This window comes from Perca flavescens, chromosome 14, assembly GCF_004354835.1.
Source record: "Perca flavescens isolate YP-PL-M2 chromosome 14, PFLA_1.0, whole genome shotgun sequence".
In the NCBI taxonomy this organism is placed as follows: Eukaryota; Metazoa; Chordata; class Actinopteri; order Perciformes; family Percidae; genus Perca; species Perca flavescens.
The window spans coordinates 28,781,945-28,802,109 of record NC_041344.1 but is presented as its reverse complement, the minus strand read 5'-3'; the positions used below and the strand labels follow the sequence as shown (position 1 = coordinate 28,802,109).

General features: G+C 40.3%; 1 protein-coding gene across 1 annotated transcript; it reads right to left on the bottom strand.

The window, feature by feature from the left end:
• Nucleotides 1-787: 787 nt before the first annotated feature.
• On the bottom strand, nt 788-19,703 carry oprd1a (opioid receptor, delta 1a). The gene is made up of 3 exons (XM_028597355.1): nt 19,140-19,703; nt 2,464-2,819; nt 788-1,766 (listed from the first exon to the last, which is right to left on the bottom strand). The coding sequence occupies exons 1-3, from the start codon at nt 19,433-19,435 to the stop codon at nt 1,237-1,239; spliced, it is 1,182 nt and encodes a 393-aa protein (XP_028453156.1). The 5' UTR covers nt 19,436-19,703; the 3' UTR covers nt 788-1,236.
• Nucleotides 19,704-20,165: the final 462 nt, after the last annotated feature.

The window sequence follows — 20,165 nt, the reverse complement described above, 5'->3', positions numbered from 1 at the left end:
AATATGCCACAGATTATACATGTGACAGATGACATATGACTAAAAATGCAGATCAATAATCTTCTCTAAGCAGTGGTGTTGAATGAACCAACGAGGCAAGTGTTGTGACCTCCAACAATGTTCTTCAGAGCCAGGTTTGCCATTGTTTTGTTATTCTGCTCAGAGGCTTCCTGCAGGCTTGACACCACTCATGAAAGTCAAGTAGGTGAGCAGGAAAGATAATATCCAAGCTGTGGTTGGTGCCATTCTGGATTTATCCATCTGAGCACAAAACCCCACAAACTGGGCCTGATTAGGATTTCATGTCCTGTATGACAGACATTTTCAAATCCATAGAACATTAAGCGCCCAATTTTTCCATCAACACAGTTGATGGTGACGGAGTGTAAAGGGAAAACCAGAGAACAAGTGTCTATTTTTGTGACACAGAAAACCAAACAAGATCCTTACTTCTCCATGTAGAGAGTGGTTGGCCTTGTGCAACAAACTATGCTGTTATTCATCATCCAGCTGTCGGTGGGTATCAGTGTGTGGTTCTGCTCTGTAAGGCTCAGTTGTTTTGTGTTGATGTTAAAGATGCAAATAAAAATGTGTCCTCTTAATACTTTTTATTACAAACATGTCTTCTTTCCTTAAATGGATTGGTGTTTCTTAGAAGAGATGATGGAATTTGGATTGTTTAAACTCCTGTCTTTGTTGCACATTATTCACCCTGACAGTCTGTTTTTTTTTTTTTTTTTTTTTTTTTTTTTTTTTTTTACAATGCTCTCTGATGGATGGTGTCTGAACAATGCATTCTTTGCTTGACAAGATAGAAACCTGCATGTGTTTCTTTGTCCGATTTTAAATCATCAAAAAGTCCTGTACTCGGGTCTTTTTTGGGCAGATAAATCATGAGCTGGGGATGTTCTGTTTTAATAATCTCGCTTCAACATTTGGATATACTCTTTGGGCTATCACCCTATCTACTGTCTGCCTTTGTAAGAAAAAAGATTCCATTGTACTTAACTACAACAGTAAGATCACAGTGTAACTCTTTTTCCATTATATTTAGCTATTCCTTTAAATGTCCAGCCAAATTGTTGAGAATAAGCGACACGACTCAGTTCCTTGAGACCAGCTTTTACTCGTTAAGATCTCTTAAAACTCTGTTGTGGAGATCTGGGTTATCTCTGATTGCAGATCTTGCTGGATCCTCCTCGAGCGAGAGCTGTGGGGGACCCACTCCATGCCTAGTCATGCCGGCTTCTTCACCGCTCCTGTTGGAGCGCAGACAGACACAGGCTCCCTGGCGGTGTTGCGGCCTGTGGTCAGACTGTGCTGCTCCACGTGGGTCCGACAGGGAAGGCAGAAATCCCTGAAGCACCGCTTAAAATTTTCATCCAAAAATGCGTAGAGGACAGGGTTGAGGCTGCTGTTGGTGTAGCCCAAGGCGATGCACAGGTGCCAGCTGGCTATGACGAAGGGGTTTCTGTTGTCAATCTCCACCATGGTCTTCACGATGATGAAGATGTGGATGGGGGTCCAGCAGATGATGAAGGCCGCCACCACCACCAGGACCATGCGGGTGATGCGGCGCATGTTGCGGTCTTTCTCCTTGGAGCCTGAGAGCAGACGAACGCTCTTTAGGCGTAGTATCATCAGGCCATAACATATGGTGATGACCATCACAGGAACCACGAAGGCAAAGATGAAGACACAGATCTTTGTCACAGTGTCCCAGTACCAGTCAGGGTCAGGGAATTTCAGAGTGCACATGATTCTACCTGGAATTCAAAATAATTTGTTAATGCAGGGTTATGGTAACAAGCTGGTTTAAACCGATACTGTACACTTATATACACTTCGAATCCAAAATAGTGCTGTTGTTGCTGCAAATCAACAGACAAAAAAATGTTAATAGTGGACTTTTAAATTACTATTCAGTGGGTGAAAAGCTGGCTGTCACAAAGAGGGTGGAGACATGATTGTTTAAATATGTGAATAACTGCACACATTTTCAGACTATCATGGGAGGAATTTGTGGCATGTACTTGGTTATAAGGTAAGGGGTCATAGTTGCAGAGAAAAACAAAGCGAACAGTAATATTGTATGTGATTGAATGCAAACTATCACACGAAAGTCTACTGTTCACATGTATGGACTTAAAGTACCAGACTCTCTCAGGTCCCTTAGGAGCCTGAAGCTTGTGAGCATGTATAGCATAAAGCATGCAATTTATTCTGAGTGGACCACCAAGCGACAATCTCCAATTCTGAATAATGAAGCCAAGTGCCACAAACTGCTGTTCATTGAGTGGCCACTCGAGGTTGGCTCCAAAAGGGAGCTCTAGCCCATTGGCAAAGACTCAGATCCAACTCTGTACGGCTCAACTTATTCAACTTATTCTGGAAGACAGTTAATACTTTGAAGACTTTAATTAATGATGAAAGACAAAACTGTGGAAGAAAACGTATACCCACCATTATCTGCCACTTTGGTCACAGCCAAGACCATAATGGGCACCCCAATCGCAGAGGACAGGACCCAGATGAGCACGTTGATCAACTTAGCCTTGACTGGCGTCCGAAACCCCAGTGCCCTGACTGGGTGGCACACGGCGATGTAGCGGTCCACGCTCATCATGGTAAGGGTGAAGATGCTCGTGAACATGTTGTAGTAGTCAATGGCAATTATGAGCTTGCACAGGACTTCCCCAAATGGCCAGGTCTTCATGAGGTACTTGGCGCTCTGGAAGGGCAGCGTGCTGGTGGCCAAGGCGTCGGCAAGAGCCAAGTTGAAAATGTAAATGTTTGTGGCGGTCTTCATCTTGGTGTATCTGGTTGTGATCACAGAGCAGAGAAAAAGTAGCAGAGGTAATGAGAGCAGCTGGGTGTGGAAGGCTCTTTAACAGGATATATGGATTTGTAAGTGATATTCACTGTGCAGCATGTTTTTGTGGCTCAGACAATGAGTTAATTTCATCATGCTATAGATGTGCAGTGTAGATGTGTGAACAACAAGATCTGTTTTTTTCTTAATCAGGGATTTGAGATAATGGTTACAAATGTGCTGCCCCTGCTTGTAGTATGAGACTGTGCATTATCTTTGAGTGTGTGAGATGGAAAAAATGTCTCATCTTGCATTGGAAGAAAAAAAGAGCGGTTATCAGCACTGAACTCATTTTGTTTGGTACAGTATTGGCTTATTGAGGTCAGAAATTCTACTCTGGGGCATAAGGCTTATTTTCACATAGGCATCTCTCATCAGAAACCTTGCAAGATGTATTCATACTAAAATTTAACTGACTACGTTTTCTAGGAGATTGCAGCATTTTTAAATCATTGTATCCAAATACAATCCAATTTACATGCATAGTGTATCACCCAAAAGCACAAAGGCCAAGCATTAGAGAACAGAAAGGTAAAAATATATATATTACATGGCTGTATGAATACAATATGATACTATATGGAATTGAACATTCTATTTTGTATTTTTTCAATGATAAAGAATTGGCTTAATGAATAGGGATGGTATATTGCTTAATCTATAGAAGAAAATGAGAAATAATATTCATGTTAGTGGGGAAATCTTTGTTTCTCTGTTACATTAGAAAACACCCAGGCCCGATGTCTAAATGGATATGTGCATTGATTTTTCATTTCATTTTCCGGTCATTTTTCATACAGTCTTTATAGACAATTACCCATGGGTCTTGGCGGTCCGACTTATGGGAGGGAGCTCCATATTTGCAGGAAGTCTTCCATTAACCAAATCCAATCGCTTGTAATCAATAGTGATAATATGTGGAAATTGTATGATCCTTTCCCAGCATTAACAATGTCATTTTTATCATAATATATTTTTTGTTTTTTATTGGGTTAGGCCATCTTATTATATATAGGTTAATACAATGCATCTCATTGGTGGAACTGATTAAATGAACACAATAAACCAGGGCAGCATATAAGTAAATTCTCCAACAAGAAGCTATATGGAAGAGTGACCAATTGAAAAAGGCAGGAGTTTGACTCTGAATAGGGAATATAGCAAGTTACCTTCAAGAACGGCCTATAAATGTAACAAGTCGCTGCCACTCTCTGGTGGTGTTGTCTTTCTGGAAAACGGATCATGCTTGTGCGAATGAGTACTTCCAGTTGCCTTGCAACAGTGTACGAGTTGTCGAGTTAACAGATAAAGTTAGTACTGCATCTAAGCTGGAAGGGTGATCAAGAGTTAAATTGATGACACTTTTTTTGGAGTTGGTCCACTGATGATATATTAGTGATGCGGCTGCATGCCTGCTGACAGGGAAAAAGCGCTTTGACCACATTACCCCAGTACTATCGTCTCTCCACTGGTTGCCTGTCGCTCTCAGAATCCATTTTATTATTTGTTTTTAAATCTTTAAATGGATTGGCACCTTCTTATCTAGCTGATATGTTGATTTTACATACCCCAGTCAGAGCACTTAGGTCAAATGACCAGCTTCTTTTGGACTGTCCCAGATCCAGACTGAAAACCAGAGGGGACAGAGCTTTTTCAGTTGCAGGTCCTAAGCTCTGGAATCCTCTTCCCCTCAATATTAAAGCAGCTAGCTCTATCGAGTCTTTTAAATCACTTTTAAAAACTCATCTTTTCGAAATGGCTTTTAACACAAGCTGAGCTGTGACATTGTGAATTTTGTTTGTAATCATGTTTACATATGTTTTAATTATTATTGTTTCTGGGATATTATGTTTTCAGTGGGTTTTTACTTCTTCTTTTTGGCTAATTAGTTTGCTTTTTATAATGTTTACCGGTATCTAGTATCTGTACAGCACTTTGGGGCAGTAGTGACTGCTTGTAAATGTGCTCTATAAATAAACTTGACCTTGAATGAACTCTGTGGGCTGAAATCTTCAAACTAGGGCTTTGACTCCGAACTTCGTTATTCGAATATAATTTGAATATTTAAAAAAAATACTGACATTCGAGCGAATATTAGGCAACCCTTAATATTCGAACCTGTTATGGGCATTATTTTTTGTAAATGTGTTTGCTTGTAAACGTTTTCAATTCTGATTCCGAGGCTTTTTCACGCATTTCAAAATGTAACTACACGTCGCGGCGACTCATGTCGCTTGGCCGTGGCTTGCATTTCCCCGGACTCATTTCCAGGTTCTCCTTCTCTATAAACAACGTGAAATCAAGGAGAGGGTTAACTTTTCCTGCTACAGATGTCCCACCGTGGTCAGAAAACACAGGGGAGACGCTTTGTTCCTCTCACTATGACGCTAGAGTTGCTACTCTACACTCTCTCACTCTACACACACTCCCCACACACACACGCCGGCTCGACGCACACACCAGCGCACAAGTATAAACATCAGACCTCTTACGTAGGCTACGGTGAAAGTTCCAAACTTCTTGTTGAAAGCATACGATTTGTTTAATCCAGGGTCTGACTTTTAATAAAAAAAAGTCGTGGCAGTGTGTTTTCCTTCTGAAAACATAATTGCCTGCCTATTGACATTGACTGATACACTGCCCTCTGGTGGACAGAACATCTACAACTTACCAATATAGGTCTTACTGAAGGCATTTACTGGTCAAAATATTAATAAATATTTAAATATATATTTGAATATTAATGAACAAACAAACTTCCCATATGATTTTTGGGCAAAAGTCAAAGCATGCTTCCGTTGAATCAGAAAATATAGTTAGTGACTGCTGTCACTGAGTCCCATCGGTTGCTCCCAGTCTATGGTTGCTCCATTATTCACTATCAGCTCTAACATCAGTCTCGAGATGATGACATCTTTACTGTCAATCTCCTTTCTTCATGTGAATGTTCAAATTTACCACATTAAAAATGTGCTGTATGTTATGTAAATACAATTTATAAATTGTATTTAAATGTGGAGAACGTAAGTTGCTTGATGCCACAGCAGGAAAAACACGTGATTAATTACATAACGTAATGGAGATGCTGTACGTGAAATCGGCAAACTTTGTAATTTCTGTTCTCTTTTTAGCCCTAACTGTAATGTTTGAAGATATATAGTTAAACACGGAGGTCTGACCTATCTGACATTTCTGCTGTGGTTATTTTCGGTCTTGTGTAGCTTTGCTAGTGTCTTTCATAAACCAAATCTAGCGTTGCGAACAGCAACATCTCACCGCCGGCTGGACTGACTGCTAGTTTGGGTTGCGTCATTTTCTTTAGTCTGTGGCCCAACAGGTAAATTAGCTCACCAACCTAATGTTAATGAAAGTGTTGAAATATGAAAGCATCAAACATGCATTTTAGATGAATGAGATCCTGTTGGTGCTCGCCCCTATTTGCTCACAAAAACATTGTGATTGGGTGACAGAGCTTTCACCATTGCAGCCCCCCCAAATTTACATTTTGCCACCATTAAAAGTTGCATTATGAATTGGCAGTTGCTGTTTGCAGTGTTGCCATGGATTTATAGACAACAATCAATGGATTATTTGATACTGGAGAAAAATGTTATGATACTCAGGCAACTTCAGAATCCTCTTTTTCTGATGATTTCTATCATTTATTTGCATTGGATATTGCGATATCCTTCCGAAGTGTAAGTCACACAGGATATCAATATATGTTTCATGTCTGTGTGTTAAAATCTGACTGAGTAATGACTCCAAGAAGGAGTAGGAATTTTTGACTTGTCTCTCCCGCCGGACCTCTCCTGTGCTCCCCTGGGGAGCTTTGTTCTGCTTATTGTCTGTCTATTACAGAACATATCCTGTAATTTCCTCATGTTTCAAATGCAGCTTGTTGGAATGACGAGTTAAATCACAGAGGAGCACAGTGAATATTTCAATCCTTGCCTCCTGTTATGTTAATCCTGTTGAATTAGTTTATTGAATTATTATTGTAATTAGTTACACCCAGGGTGCGATTTTTATTTTTATTTTTTTCGGTGGAGATGTGTGGGATTTCCCCTTTTTCTGGTTGTATTTAGCAGAGAGCTCCGGGACGCCAGCTACCAGCGGCAGTTGTTTAGCTGCCAATACAGTAGGTGACTGTCAGCCGGCTACAGCTACCGCCACATGGCATTTTTTTCAGGGGCAGTGGTAGTTGAGTTTAGCCTGAAAAAGTGAGCGTCATGGGGCGCTGACAGTTAAGTTGAGGCACCAAAACGACTAGTTAAGTTTAGGAAAAAGATCGTGGTTTGGGTTAAAACGCTCCCAAGGAACGAGCGTTTCCTGGGTGAAAGTATTTTGTTTTGACCACGAAGTGAACCCCGCTCCCTGGCTTGAAAGTGCTGCGTTTTATGTTGACACCATGTTGGGCTATTTCATTTTTAGATGGTTTTCCATTGAATATTGATGTTCATAAATAAGTGTTTTGGAATGGCTGGCCGAGTGGCCCTATATCCATGTATTGGAAAGGGGATTTCATTCTTGCATGTTTGATTTTGTTGTGCATGTCACTTTGTGAAAGCACCAATAGCGAATCCTACATAATTATTACATATTGTAATATTTGATTTTCTTTCTCGCCCAGCCCTGCTTGGAATGACAAGTTAAATCACTCAGGAACACAGTGAATATTTCAATTGTCGCCTCCTCTTATGTCATCCTGTCGGAATGGGGTTTAAGTCATAATTGTTATTTATTTCTTTATTACATTATTATTATTAGTTGCACCTTTCTGCTCATGACAAGTCAGTCAAAATGTCTATCCCTTCATATTGTAGGCCTATCTATTCAATATATCCATTTACAACACAACCCCATGTGGCCTGGACTTTATCAAATCAATTCAGCCTTATTTTTTAATCAAGACAAAAGGAAATGTTGAAGTCAGCAGCAGATGGCTGGTTTTGAATTCCCTTGTATGTTTGATCATCATAATCCGACGTGTGCATTAAGTTCCAGTTACAGCAAAGGACAGCGGGGAGCTTTTGGTAGTTACGTAAGGGCAGTCTGTGAAGCAAGAACAATATTAATATTGCTTAGAGAGGAGATGGGTGTGAAATGTGAATGTTAAATGGCGTTGGTCATGTTGTTCTTCTTCTTCTGTCCTTCAGGGCCACCATACTGTTGACATGGGTAGATTGTGTGCGAGTGTGTATTTGTCACTTTGATAATTCATTAATTAATTAATAATAGCTTTTTACTGTGGGGTATGTTTGTACACACAAGTATTGTAAATCAGGGGTAAAGATAATTGGAAAAAGTAGATGTAGCTTTCTTGGACCCGGGATATTATGTCACATCCACTCTAGCACATCTTGGTTGGATTATTAGGATACCAAAGAACTGGTGTGGCATGAAGTAGGCAGATGTTGCTACAGGCGGATGCTCTTTTATACTATTAATACAGGCATCTAGGCTACACAGCATGTCTCTTCTCAGCGGGACAAGACTTTAATTTCACACCAGCAGTGACAGGTAGTTATGTGTATGCTAAGAAACCTTTGCCAATTCCATGTTTTGTCATTGCAATCACATAGCTTTTCCTGAGGTTATGTTATTGTTAATTGCTCAGCTTGTAATTCAGGTAGAGTATTGGGTAAAGCTTTTAAATACCCTTCTTCCTTTTTGTAGGCTTGGAGAAATGTCACTGACGCCCCTTTTCGTGTTACAGTGAAGCACATTTTTCTTTGTAACAGTCACTCTGTGATGGTTTAATCTCCCACTGCCTTTTTTTTGTTTGTTTCCGTAGCGTAGACTCCCCGCTACCAAGCTCTCGTGGCTGTCCAATCATTTTTCCTCACACACATCTTTTGATGCCACATCAGAAAGAAAAAAGTCTCAAAAAAAGTCTCAAAGCAGCACACAACTGAACAATTTCTGCTTGTTCACCTAGACAGAGTGCCATTGATCACTGGTTTAACACTCAGCTTGCCATTAATCAAATGCCTCCAGCTCGGCACAATGTAAATGCCATTCACTCTTTACTTCACCGCGTGATACACAAGATCTATGGCGCTCTGAAGCTGACAAAATGCATTAAAAGGTTATCAGATGAGCCAAAAATATCACTAAAACAGATAGTAAATTAATTAAAACAATTACAATGTAGTGTGTAAATGCATAAGTATTCATACTTTTCCTAACCTCTAGTCGGTTGATAAAATAAATCTAAATTAAATTTATTTTAGGAGGACTCTTCTACTTAACCTAGTCATTTCTCTTTTCTCTTTTTAACACAATGTATCCCATTTTCCTCATATTTAGGCTCTACTGTATCATAATGAAAAGATGTAATGTGATTTCTTTAGGTGTATAAATTACCGCTATTTTTAAGGCAAAGTTTGCGTGTCATTTAAAGGCCTAAAATGCCCGAAAAATAATCTTTAAAATATATTTTGATATTAATGAACGTCCGTTACATTCAAGCCAGGGCTGGACTAGCCATCTGGTATACCGGGCATTTTCCCGGTGGGCCGACACACTTTTGGGCCGAATCGCAGATATAAATAGATCCTTTTTTTTTTTATTTTTTCCTCGGCCAGGCCGGCCCATAAGGAACTCTTTATTGGCACTGGCCTGACCCAATCAAATCCAGGAACCCCCTTCCACACTCTGGGCCGCAAATTTACGAATCCCACTATGGCCACGCTTACCGGCCCTGAGACACGAGCTGTAATAGTTATGCTGGAAGTTTAGCATCCACGTTAAAATGGTCAAACGACCACCAAATTGCAAGGGAGGTGTAAAGAAATTACAGGAGAAAAAGATTAAGAAGCTACAGGCGGATTCCTCAAAATGTGCCAACATTTCTGACATGTTTGGGGCTGTAGTAGCTGCTTCAACATCAGCATTACCTGAAGTAGAGGAAGGAAGAGAGGTGGCTGGCTATACAGAGAAGCAGAAACCGCATCATGACAGGGAAGAAGCCGAGGAGGAGGTGAGTGACCACGACAGGGCCATGGGAGCGAGTGAGGAAAAGATGGAAGAGAGAGTAGATGACGATGTGGTAAGGAGTAGGCAAATTAACACGGACTCTCGGGAAGGGAGGGTGTGTGTGTCTGTGTGTGTGTGTGTGTGTGTGTGTGTGTGTGTGTGTGTGTGTGTGTGTGTGTGTGTGTGTGTGTGTGTGTGTGTGTGTGTGTGTGTGCGCGCGCGTTTGTCACGTCATAACAACAACAAGCAGTTTGGCTGTAACATTAAAGTTAGTGGCTGTCAATAACCTAACTGTTTAAGCTTACATTGAAAATGCTAGCGGTTAGCATGTTGGCTAGCTGAAAAGTCTGTGTGATCTATAAAATCAGTGTTGATACAAGCATCGGTTTTCCTTGAATGGCTTAATTAGCTTCTCTTGTATTGGTGCTCTTTTGTAGGGCATATACTACTCTCAGCTTTATTGTAGCTTTTGGGAAGGGTTATGGTTATGGTTAGTGTATTTAGCAGACACTAATGTCCAAAGCGACAAAATATAAATCTTACAATAGTTAAAATTAAGAGTCAACTGTTTTTAAAGTTGCTAAGCCAATATTTAGCAAAATAGTAATGACAATAATGGCAATACATCAAATATCAATAATAAAAAATAAAATTACCATAAATATACAAATCATAACTCTAAGAATTAATTAATTATTTAAGTAAGATCAACAGATAAGTCTTGAGACCCTTCTTTAAGAATCCAAAACGATCACATGAACGCTGAACACTAGGCAACTCATATCATAGAATGCACGCATATTTTATGCGTGCATTCTATGCGTCCAGCCCTGATTCAAGCCATTGCCAAATGAGTTGCTACAAAGCTAATTAAGACTATCAGCTCCACACAACTCTCTCTGTATTTCTCAGCATGGCTATGTTCAGAAGATTGTCGTCCGGGGACTTTTGCGAGTAGAAACTCGAGTGAAGGTAATTACCTCTTCTGAAGAGTCCATGTTTTTTTTAATCTTCAGTGTCCTCCTTGGTTACTAGCATCTGTGTGGAGGAGGGGTGGGGGCTGTGCGCGGTCACGGAAGGCTTGTATCATGTGGACGCGCTGACAGTGTTGTTGTCATTGCATTTCATCAACTGATTGGAGTTTAAAGGGTAATTGTAAAGCTGTCTACCTATTTCTACACTACATTGGAATTATTTCAATAAATAATAACTGAATGTAATTGTCTGAGGTATTCAATTATTTCGGACTCTTCTTTTAGCCTATTGCCTTTTGTCGGTTTGGGAGCTCCACACACATGCACATTCAGCTCTAGAGAATTAGCATTTGCATTGAGATCCGTCTTGATCCTTTATCTCTACCTAGTTGGAGTAGCACTGCCTGGTGTGACTATTAATCTTTTCTTTGTCAGACTCAACGCTCCTGTGTTTCCACGGCTGAAGGCCACGCACGCACACACGACTCTCACACACGCTGATATAAATGCTGCTGGTTGAGATGGAAGACATGTTGACTCAGCCCAGGAAATAAACTGAGACAGACAGACACACACACACACACACACACACACACACACACACACACACACACACACACACACACACACACACACTCATCCTATGGATCTTTTTCACAGCAGACATTTTGACTTGTCATAGTAGGAAAAGCACAGCTGAAATTGATAACCTTAACGATGGCTCAATTCCATCAAGTCTCTCTCAGTACCCGATCCGTTCCACCTGCACAATCCGTTCTGCGCATGCGCAGATGATAATACCGTTTTACGACCTGCCCGATCTGTTCCACGCTAGCCTCCACCCAAGCTAACAGCTAATTCGGCTAACCGCTAGCCGACAAATAACGCATGCACAGAACGGATCGTGCAAGCAGAACGGACAGCTAGATTCAGTCTAAAATAACGTTAAGTCAAACATAATGGGAAAAGCAGGCTACAGCAAAATTAAGACTTTACAGTAACAATAAAGACAAGTATTGAGTGATTGTATTTTAAATGAGCACAAGTAAAGTAGAACTGACGTAACAGCTGTTATATATGTTAACGTTTGTTTTGAAGTTTTATTTTGAGGGTCTTCTAAAAGTTTGCATGCTGTCTCAGCTAGCGGTTAGCCGAATTAGCTGTTAGCTAAACTAACGTTAGCTTAACTGTGGAGGCTGACGGACGGCAGACCGCTACAATCAGCTAGCGGTTAGCCAAATGAACTGTTAGCTAAAGTAACGTTAGCTTCCCAGTGGAGGCTAACGGCAGACCGCTATAATCACCTAGCGGTCCGCCCGAATTAGCTATTAGCTAAACTAACGTGAATTAGCTATTAGCTAAACTAACATTAGCTTCCCGGTGGAGGCTAGTGTGGGAACAGATCGCGAACATCTTGCGCATGCGCAGAACGGATTGTGCAGTTGGAACGGATCGGGTACTGACAGTCTCCCAGTAAGATATTTCAGTGAGTCAGCATGCCCAATACCAGAGCCTCTCCTAAGTGGAATGCAGCTATCATTAGTGGTTTTGAATACACCTGTGCTTTTCCTACTATGACATGTCAACATGTCCTGCCGTGAAAAAGGTCTATTGGCAACATGCTTTAGTATTTTTAGCTAAATTTCTACAGTCACTAAAGGAAAAAAACTTCCTAAAGCTGTGTTGACTCACTCTGTATCTTTATCTTTTGTCATTACCAAAATATTATCATACCAGAATACATATACAGTTTGAGAAGGATGTCCAAGTTCCGCTTCCTTAGTAAAAATGGGAAAATAATACTCAATAGAAGATAGAAGATCCTAGTGCTGCTGACCTATCCTGCATGGGCCATCTTTAGAGGTGTCTGCCTCTCCATTAGCAATCAGACCAAGGGCCTTCAACGCCACAGCAGCCCAACGTGTGCATCCATGCAGACTCTAAAGGGAGTGTGTGTGCATTTGAGTGTCTCTATCCAGGAATCTAAGTGGAGGGAAATATCTCAAATGTATGACTTTTGCTTTATTTATAAGCTACCTGATGTGGCAGGCAAAACAAACTAACAGAAAGGATGCTTTCAAATGGGCCTCTGGTTATAATTACTGCTCAAGCGATTAGTCATCTTAGTTGGAAACCCACTAATCATTTGTCATTTATTAAAATATTATCACACCTTTGCTAGTTCCAGCTTCTCAAATTTGAAGATGTGCAACTCTTCTCTGTTTAACACCACTATTAATTCAATATCTTTGGGGTTTGCGTGACATTTTCTACTATTTCTGACATTTTAGACATGATTAATTGTAAACATAGTTGCATAGTTATTTACATTACTGCCTTTTACCTGTAAAATTTTCACTGTATGAAACCAAATTAAATAGTTGGTCTATGAGATGTCAGAAAATTGACATTGGATCATTAGTTAAGACATTGTTGACTGCCTTCCTTAAGTCTTTTTTTTTTTTTTTTTTTTTTTTCAATAATGTGATGCAGAGAATTCTCTCAGCCCACAATTTGTCTGTAACTGCTGTAAACTAATAGGCAAGTTGCTCTTGTTGTGTTGTCCCAAGAGAGTAGCCTGTTTGTTGCCTGAATGCATCCTTCACAGTTGACAGGATTTGCTACATCAATGTTGTTTTTGGAAGTTTGGTAAAAATTCTGCCGATTTTAGTGTAGCATGTCGTCCTACAGCATTATATTCTCATTTAATCTTGATTAGTGATCAAATTTGCTCCCTGATGTGTCAATTGGAACCAAAAGTCATTCATGTGTATTATGTGTACCAAAGTACAATATTAAACAGAGTTTAAACAATATTGCCTCTGATAATGCACTTAATATCATAATTTCCACTCTGCTTAAAAGGTACATAACTTTTTCAACCTTCCTGTTTTTGTGAGTAAGTGACTGATGGGAACAACAGTTTTTGAAATTGGTCCAGTATTAAGCACGACTGCTGCAGTTGGCAGTCATTGAGCAATTGTGCACCTTCAATTTACGTCCACTTAAAGTGCTTGTTTTGCCACTGACAGGCTCAGATTAGATTATTATTCTAAGTGTCTGACAACATTATGGAAAGGATCCTTCCAGAGGTCGACCTTTTTTGTTAGAGTAAGATCCTTTTTCTTTAACATGAAACAGCCCTGAAATGGCTATTGCCAAACCCACCAGACTCCACTTATAAATTGCAAAAAATAATGTTATTATAGTAAAGCACACTTCATTCAAAGTCAAAAAAAAAAAGCAAGCTGTCTTGGTTCGTCTCTCCACTTTTCCAACAATCACCGCTCTGGTTTGGTTGACACCAATGCATGGGAAAATAGGGTCTGGGTTGAAAACCCCCAAAATTATCCTTATGTATTGTTTAACAATACAACCCAGATAGTGTGTGTGTGTGTGTGTGTCTTTGCCTCAGGCCATCATCATTTACTGCTACCATGATGATAGTACAAAATAAACCCGCCTAAGCCTTCTTTTATTTAGGGTTTGAAATCTCTAGTATGCATCACAGAAACCTTCTTTTCTTATTACATCCCTATATCTGTGTCTGAGTTTGGGTGTCCTCTCTTAAGTACGCTCCCTTCGGAGTTTACAGATGTTACACGGGAGATAATATATTCTTCCAGATGGTGAATGTGCTGCGCTTCCTTCTGCCTCCGACTCTTGCATCAGTGATGAGTCCTCTCCCTCACACAAGCAAACACAAAGGCCAGACGAATCGCTGCGCACAATTTTATTCACTGCCTTTTCTGAGCGCTCATCCATCTCCTTTTTGTTTTTAAACTTGTCTTGTGCCTTGTTTTGCCCTTTATTTGCACTCCAACTCCTGAATGGAAATAATGGGTGGACTTGTAAATATTCATGATTTCTTTTTTTGGTTCAATATCCAAAGATTGTCATTTGCAGAAAATGCCTTGCTCTAGGGTTTTCCTATATTCAACTCCCATCTTTTTTCCAGTACCCTCTCTCTGCTTCTCTCTTTCACTGTATACATTAAAGTAATACCAACGGCGCCTGGATAGCTCAGTTGGTAGAGCAGGCGCCCATATATAGAGGTTTATTCCTCGATGCAGCGGGCCTGGTTTTGACTCCGACCTGCGGCCCTTTGCTGCATGTCTTTTGCCCCTCTCTTTCCCCTTTCATTTCTTCAGCTGTCATATCAAAATAAAGGCTGAAAATGCCCAAAAAAAGAAAGAAAAGAAAGTAATACCAACAACCATTTAGACCACGTTGATATCTTGTTGTAAAATTTTAGTCATGTCATGCTTCTGGGCTGAAAAAGGACCCTTGTCTGCTAGGCCTCCACCCGGCTGTGTTATCTTTCTGTGCTAAGGTGGGAACATTTTAAATGAACCTGCTTGTTTAATTCCCCGGGCCAGCTGCAGTAATTAATGCTTCGGGTGATATTGGGGGAACACGTACAGAGAATGTTTGAAATAAAGTGTAATTAATATAAGTGAGGACGAGCCGAGCTGCTGCAAAAGCTGTTTTATTATTTTATTATTAAGCATACTGGTTGGGGCTGGGTGGCTTCTGGGAATTGACGGGGTGCTTGTATCGAGTGACAAAGTGGGTGCAGCCTGTATTCTAATGCTTTTAGAGCTGAGGGGGAAACTGTGACCTCGAACTAGAGTGGCAAAAATGAATCGACTAATCGGCAACTATTTTTGATGATCAATTAATCGGGTCATTTCTTAGAGGAAAAAAGTCAAACTTCTCTCATTTCGGCTTCTTTAATATGTATATATTCTAGTTTATTTGCTCCTCTGCGAAAGTAAACTGAATATCTTTGAGTTGTAGAAAAAACGAGACATTTGAGGACGTCATCTTGGGCTTTGGGACAGAGTGATCCACATTTAAAAAAATAAAAATAAAAAAATAATCATTAGTTGCAGCCCTACCTCAAAATGACTATTATATACTGCAAACATTGACTAATGGACAAAATCTGTTTATTTAGCCTCAAGCTACCTTAGTTTCCATCATTGAAATGTTTGAAACTACCGATTATAAAATACAGATTTATTAAAGCTTAAATAAAAGAAGGGGTTGTCATGGCTATAAGGAAGCAAGCATGGAACACACTCAGAGACCAAATAAAGACCAAACATGTCTGTAACTGCAGGATCTCCTCTCTCTTCCAGTGTACAGGACAGTCCATCCTTCTCTGTCTCAGGCACAGTTGAGTCAGACTGAATTGAGAGACTGCGTCTGAGATGAGACGTTGGACTGCCACCAACCCTGCTTATTAAACTTGCACATGTTGTATCTCCATGTAGAAATGATGGAAAAAAACAATGTCATGCATTATGCAGTGAGCCAAATGCAGCCAGGAAAGGTGCAGGCTCACCGAATCTGAATCAAAATACTTTGATCCCCTCAGGGAAATTGTTTAGTTGCAGTTACTTACAGTCAGTGGTGTAGTTGACGTGATACGAAGGTATACGAAGTATACCAACTAAGAAAGCTCCAGGATTTCCATATACCCACTTAAAAATGCGCAATGACAGGTAACAACATACTTTCCATTATAATTTTGATATATTTTGAAATTTCACGTTTTTCTTCTTCACATAGGCTAAATAAAGGTATTTCCACTGTAAAATTGGTGCATAAAAGTGTCAGTGTGGCAGGAAATGAAGTCTTTGACGCTCAAAATTTCCCAGTGAGAGGACACCCACTATGATATGCATATACATTCTGGCCCATATATATAGGCCCATACATATACAGTAAAGTATACCCACTACAATACATTAGACTACACCACTGCTCACAGTCATATCCAAGGTAAAATAATAGTAGCCTAAGAAAAGAGCGAGTCAATGTGTATAAAGTAACCTAGCTACAATAACGAGCTCCCCCTTCTCAACACACGAGACTGTATGCACCCAGGGCATGTGGTTTGTTAATGGGGCAATAAATGTTGGTCAACTGCAGTGTTTCTCAACGGGGGCGGTACCGCCCCCCAGGGGGCGTTCAGAAAATGATGGGGGGCGTTGGAAGCAATATTTTGTAAAGGGGGGCATTGAGGTGCCCTTGGGGGGCGTTTGTTTGAAAGCTAGTTTAAAGCAAAGATTCACAATAATACATGTTTACACTTAAACTACTAAAAAAATAAGTAGTCTGCAACATTAAAAGCTGCCAGTTTACAGCACTGCGACTGGACGAGACGGGTATCCTGACTTTTATGTGCTTCTGTCAGCTTTGTTTGGTGCAGCTCCGTGCTGCCTTCATGGAAACGGGACGTAAGAGCATCATCTTAAATGAGCTCTCTAGCTACTAGTGAAGCTGCTTTCAGATAAGAAAAGAAAAAAAGCAATCGCCGCGACGTCCTGTTGTATTCTTTAACACCCCCCATGTAGCACAAGTAGACTATATTTCACAGTAACAGTTTTTCGTCAGATGGTTTATAGAACACAATGTTTCCTACTGTATGCAGCTTCATTTCACGGAGAAAAGAGCGAAAGAAAAGAGACGTGCGAGAGAGATTGACTGTGCTTTGTTGTTTGGCAAACACTTAGCTGTTCCGTCCCGGCCAGTTGAGGGCTTGCGTTTGGTGTTTGAAAACTTTCTTGTGGAAGCGATAGAGGCAGTGATGTCACCGTTTACTGTACGGGACTCTCACACACCTCCACAAAACACAGCGCGATGTGGAGGGGGGAGGGGGGGGCGTTTTCTCCAAACGTTTTTTCTGCTATTTACTCGCAAGACAGGCGATAGCAAACCTAGACTCTTCTAACCTAGACTATTTTAACCTCGATTCTTCTAACCCTAAAGAACGGCTCTCACTAACTTCCAAGGTTGTAAACTTATTTCCATTCGGCAGTAGGTGTCGTTCTTCAAGTCGTTTGTCATCACCAAAATACTTTTCTGTGTGCGTGCGTGCGTCTTCTGCTTTTACCCTTTGATAAGTGCCAGCTTGTTTTCCGTTGGAACAATTTGATTTTAGATTTGAATGAAAACTAGATTTGAATGTTAAATTGCTAGCTGTTTCTGATTGGCTACTGTTAGTGTTTGTAATAATAATAATAATAATAATAATAATGCATTTTATTTAAAGCGCATTTCATGACACCCAAGGTCACTTCACAAACAAAAAAGGACGTTCAAATTATAGTCATCTTCTAAAGGTGCTGAGGTTCACACCGTGCAGCAGGCCTTTTGATAATAGCTGATTATAGTTTGAATGTTATCTAGTCTTGGCTAGATTGGCTGCTGTTATTTAATTTGAATGTCAAATGGTTGCATTTTTAAAAAAAAACTGTAAATATATCATTTCTATTCACATGGCTTTTTTGATACCTGGGAAACTAATACATGTTGTTTTGTCATTCAGTTTGATTTTTTGATTATTTTTGATAACAATAGTAACAACAATAATAGGCCTATATTAGGGCATAATCATTAATATTCGGGGCAATTAACATACATAATATTTGTTGGGGGGGCGTTAGGGACCTGGATAATGGCTAGGGGGGCGCTGGCACAAAAAAGGTTGAGAACCACTGGTCTACTGGGACTTGGGCTGCAAATAACGATTATTATCGTTGCCGATTAATCTGTTGATTATTTTCTCGCTTAATCAATTAGTTGTTTGGTCTAGAAAATGTCAAAAAATGGTAAAAAAATGTTGCTCAGTGTTTTCCAACGCCCAAGATGACGTCCTCAAATGTCTTGTTTTGTCCACAACTCAAAGATATTCAGTTTACTTTCACAGAGATTGATTTTTTTTTTTTTTTTTTAAACAAAATTACTCTAATCAATTATCAAAATAGTTCATGATTAGTTTAATAGTTGAAATCAAATTGATTAATCTTAAAAAGACTAACCATTTATATTTTGGATCATTTTTTATTTATTCTTACAGGTTCCTGCGCAAAACCATAAACCTGTGTAAACGGACACATTTTTTTGTCAGCCAAGGGTTGCAGAATATCTGCCTTTTTCATGGCATCGAACCTTTCTATTCAATTGAAATCATCGTTTTGAGAGTGTATTTACTTTCATGAGGTGGGGGGGATTAGTAAAAGCCAAAAGCAAGCTAAAAGCAAAACACAATTAAGATTAAGACTTTGTTCCCAAAATGTGTTAAATGAGTGAGATCATCACTTAACCTCACCCATGATCTCAATGTCGCTCCTGGGGCATTATAGCCCAGGGTCTCATTAACACACGGACGCTAATTGAGTGCTTGTGGGTGGATTTGACATAGCCTAAAATGTAGGGTGTTGATTCTATCGAGGCGTTTAAAGTAACTGACGCACTCAGTAAAATGACTGTAATAAAAAAAACTAAAAGCAGGTGTTTACCTGACCACCCCGTACATGACGAGGACGTTGCCCAGAAGTCCCACCACGCAAATGACGGAGTAGAGAGCCGTGATGGATATGGGTATGATCAGACCCCCGGCGCTCAGCACCGGAGCCCGCTGCCCGGTGTAGTTCTGCAGCCGCTCGCCCATCAAGCCGTTCTCCTCGTCCGGGAACGTGACGTTGAAGGGGATGACGGAGTAAAGGTCGGACAGGGAGAGCAGAGCTCCCGGGACCGTGTACGGCTCCACTCCGGACAGGGAGAGCGGAGCTCCCGGGACCGTGTACGGCTCCATGCTGCGGCCGCTGCCCGTTCTACCTGCGCTGCTGGGTACTTGCTCAAACAATTAGGCTGAAACCTGAAGGAATTAAATCGTCTGGAAGGGGGAAGCGCGGTTCCAAGTGGAAACAGAGTGGTAGAGTTTCCAAAAAAAAGAAATTGTAGACAGTCAGACTGGCTGTGTCTGTGTCAGGCTCTGTGTAAAATAACTGAGGTTGTCCCTCTGTTTTCTATCCAGATAGAAGAGGAGAAAGTGGCCCCTAAGCAGCGGTCAGCTGCGACTGTGTACTCCTCTTATACTCTCCCAGGATCCACGCTCGCAGCCCGGGCGCTCTTTTATAGGCTACCCGTGCGTCGACGTCAAGGCTGCGCGTTTATACGGTCATAAGCGTCAAAAAGGATTAATTACATGTAGCCTATTAAACTTATGTTATAATTAGGTAAATATCATATGCATGAATCCAAATTTCAAAAAATCCAAACCATGCTTTTAAGTACTATTATTTGACAACTCCCTGATTGAGTCTCTGAAATACTGTAAAGGGAAAAAGTGTATGTCTGTAGTTACATTAGCCTTTACACCACTTACTTAGACAAAAGTTAAGAAAAGATTACATAATAACCATACTATTAAAGACAATAACATTTTAACAAAATAGACAAACTTTTAATGTCACAGCAAATCATGTACACTATTATGTGACCTTCATCAGAGGAGGGACTTTAGTCAATTGACATAGAATTAT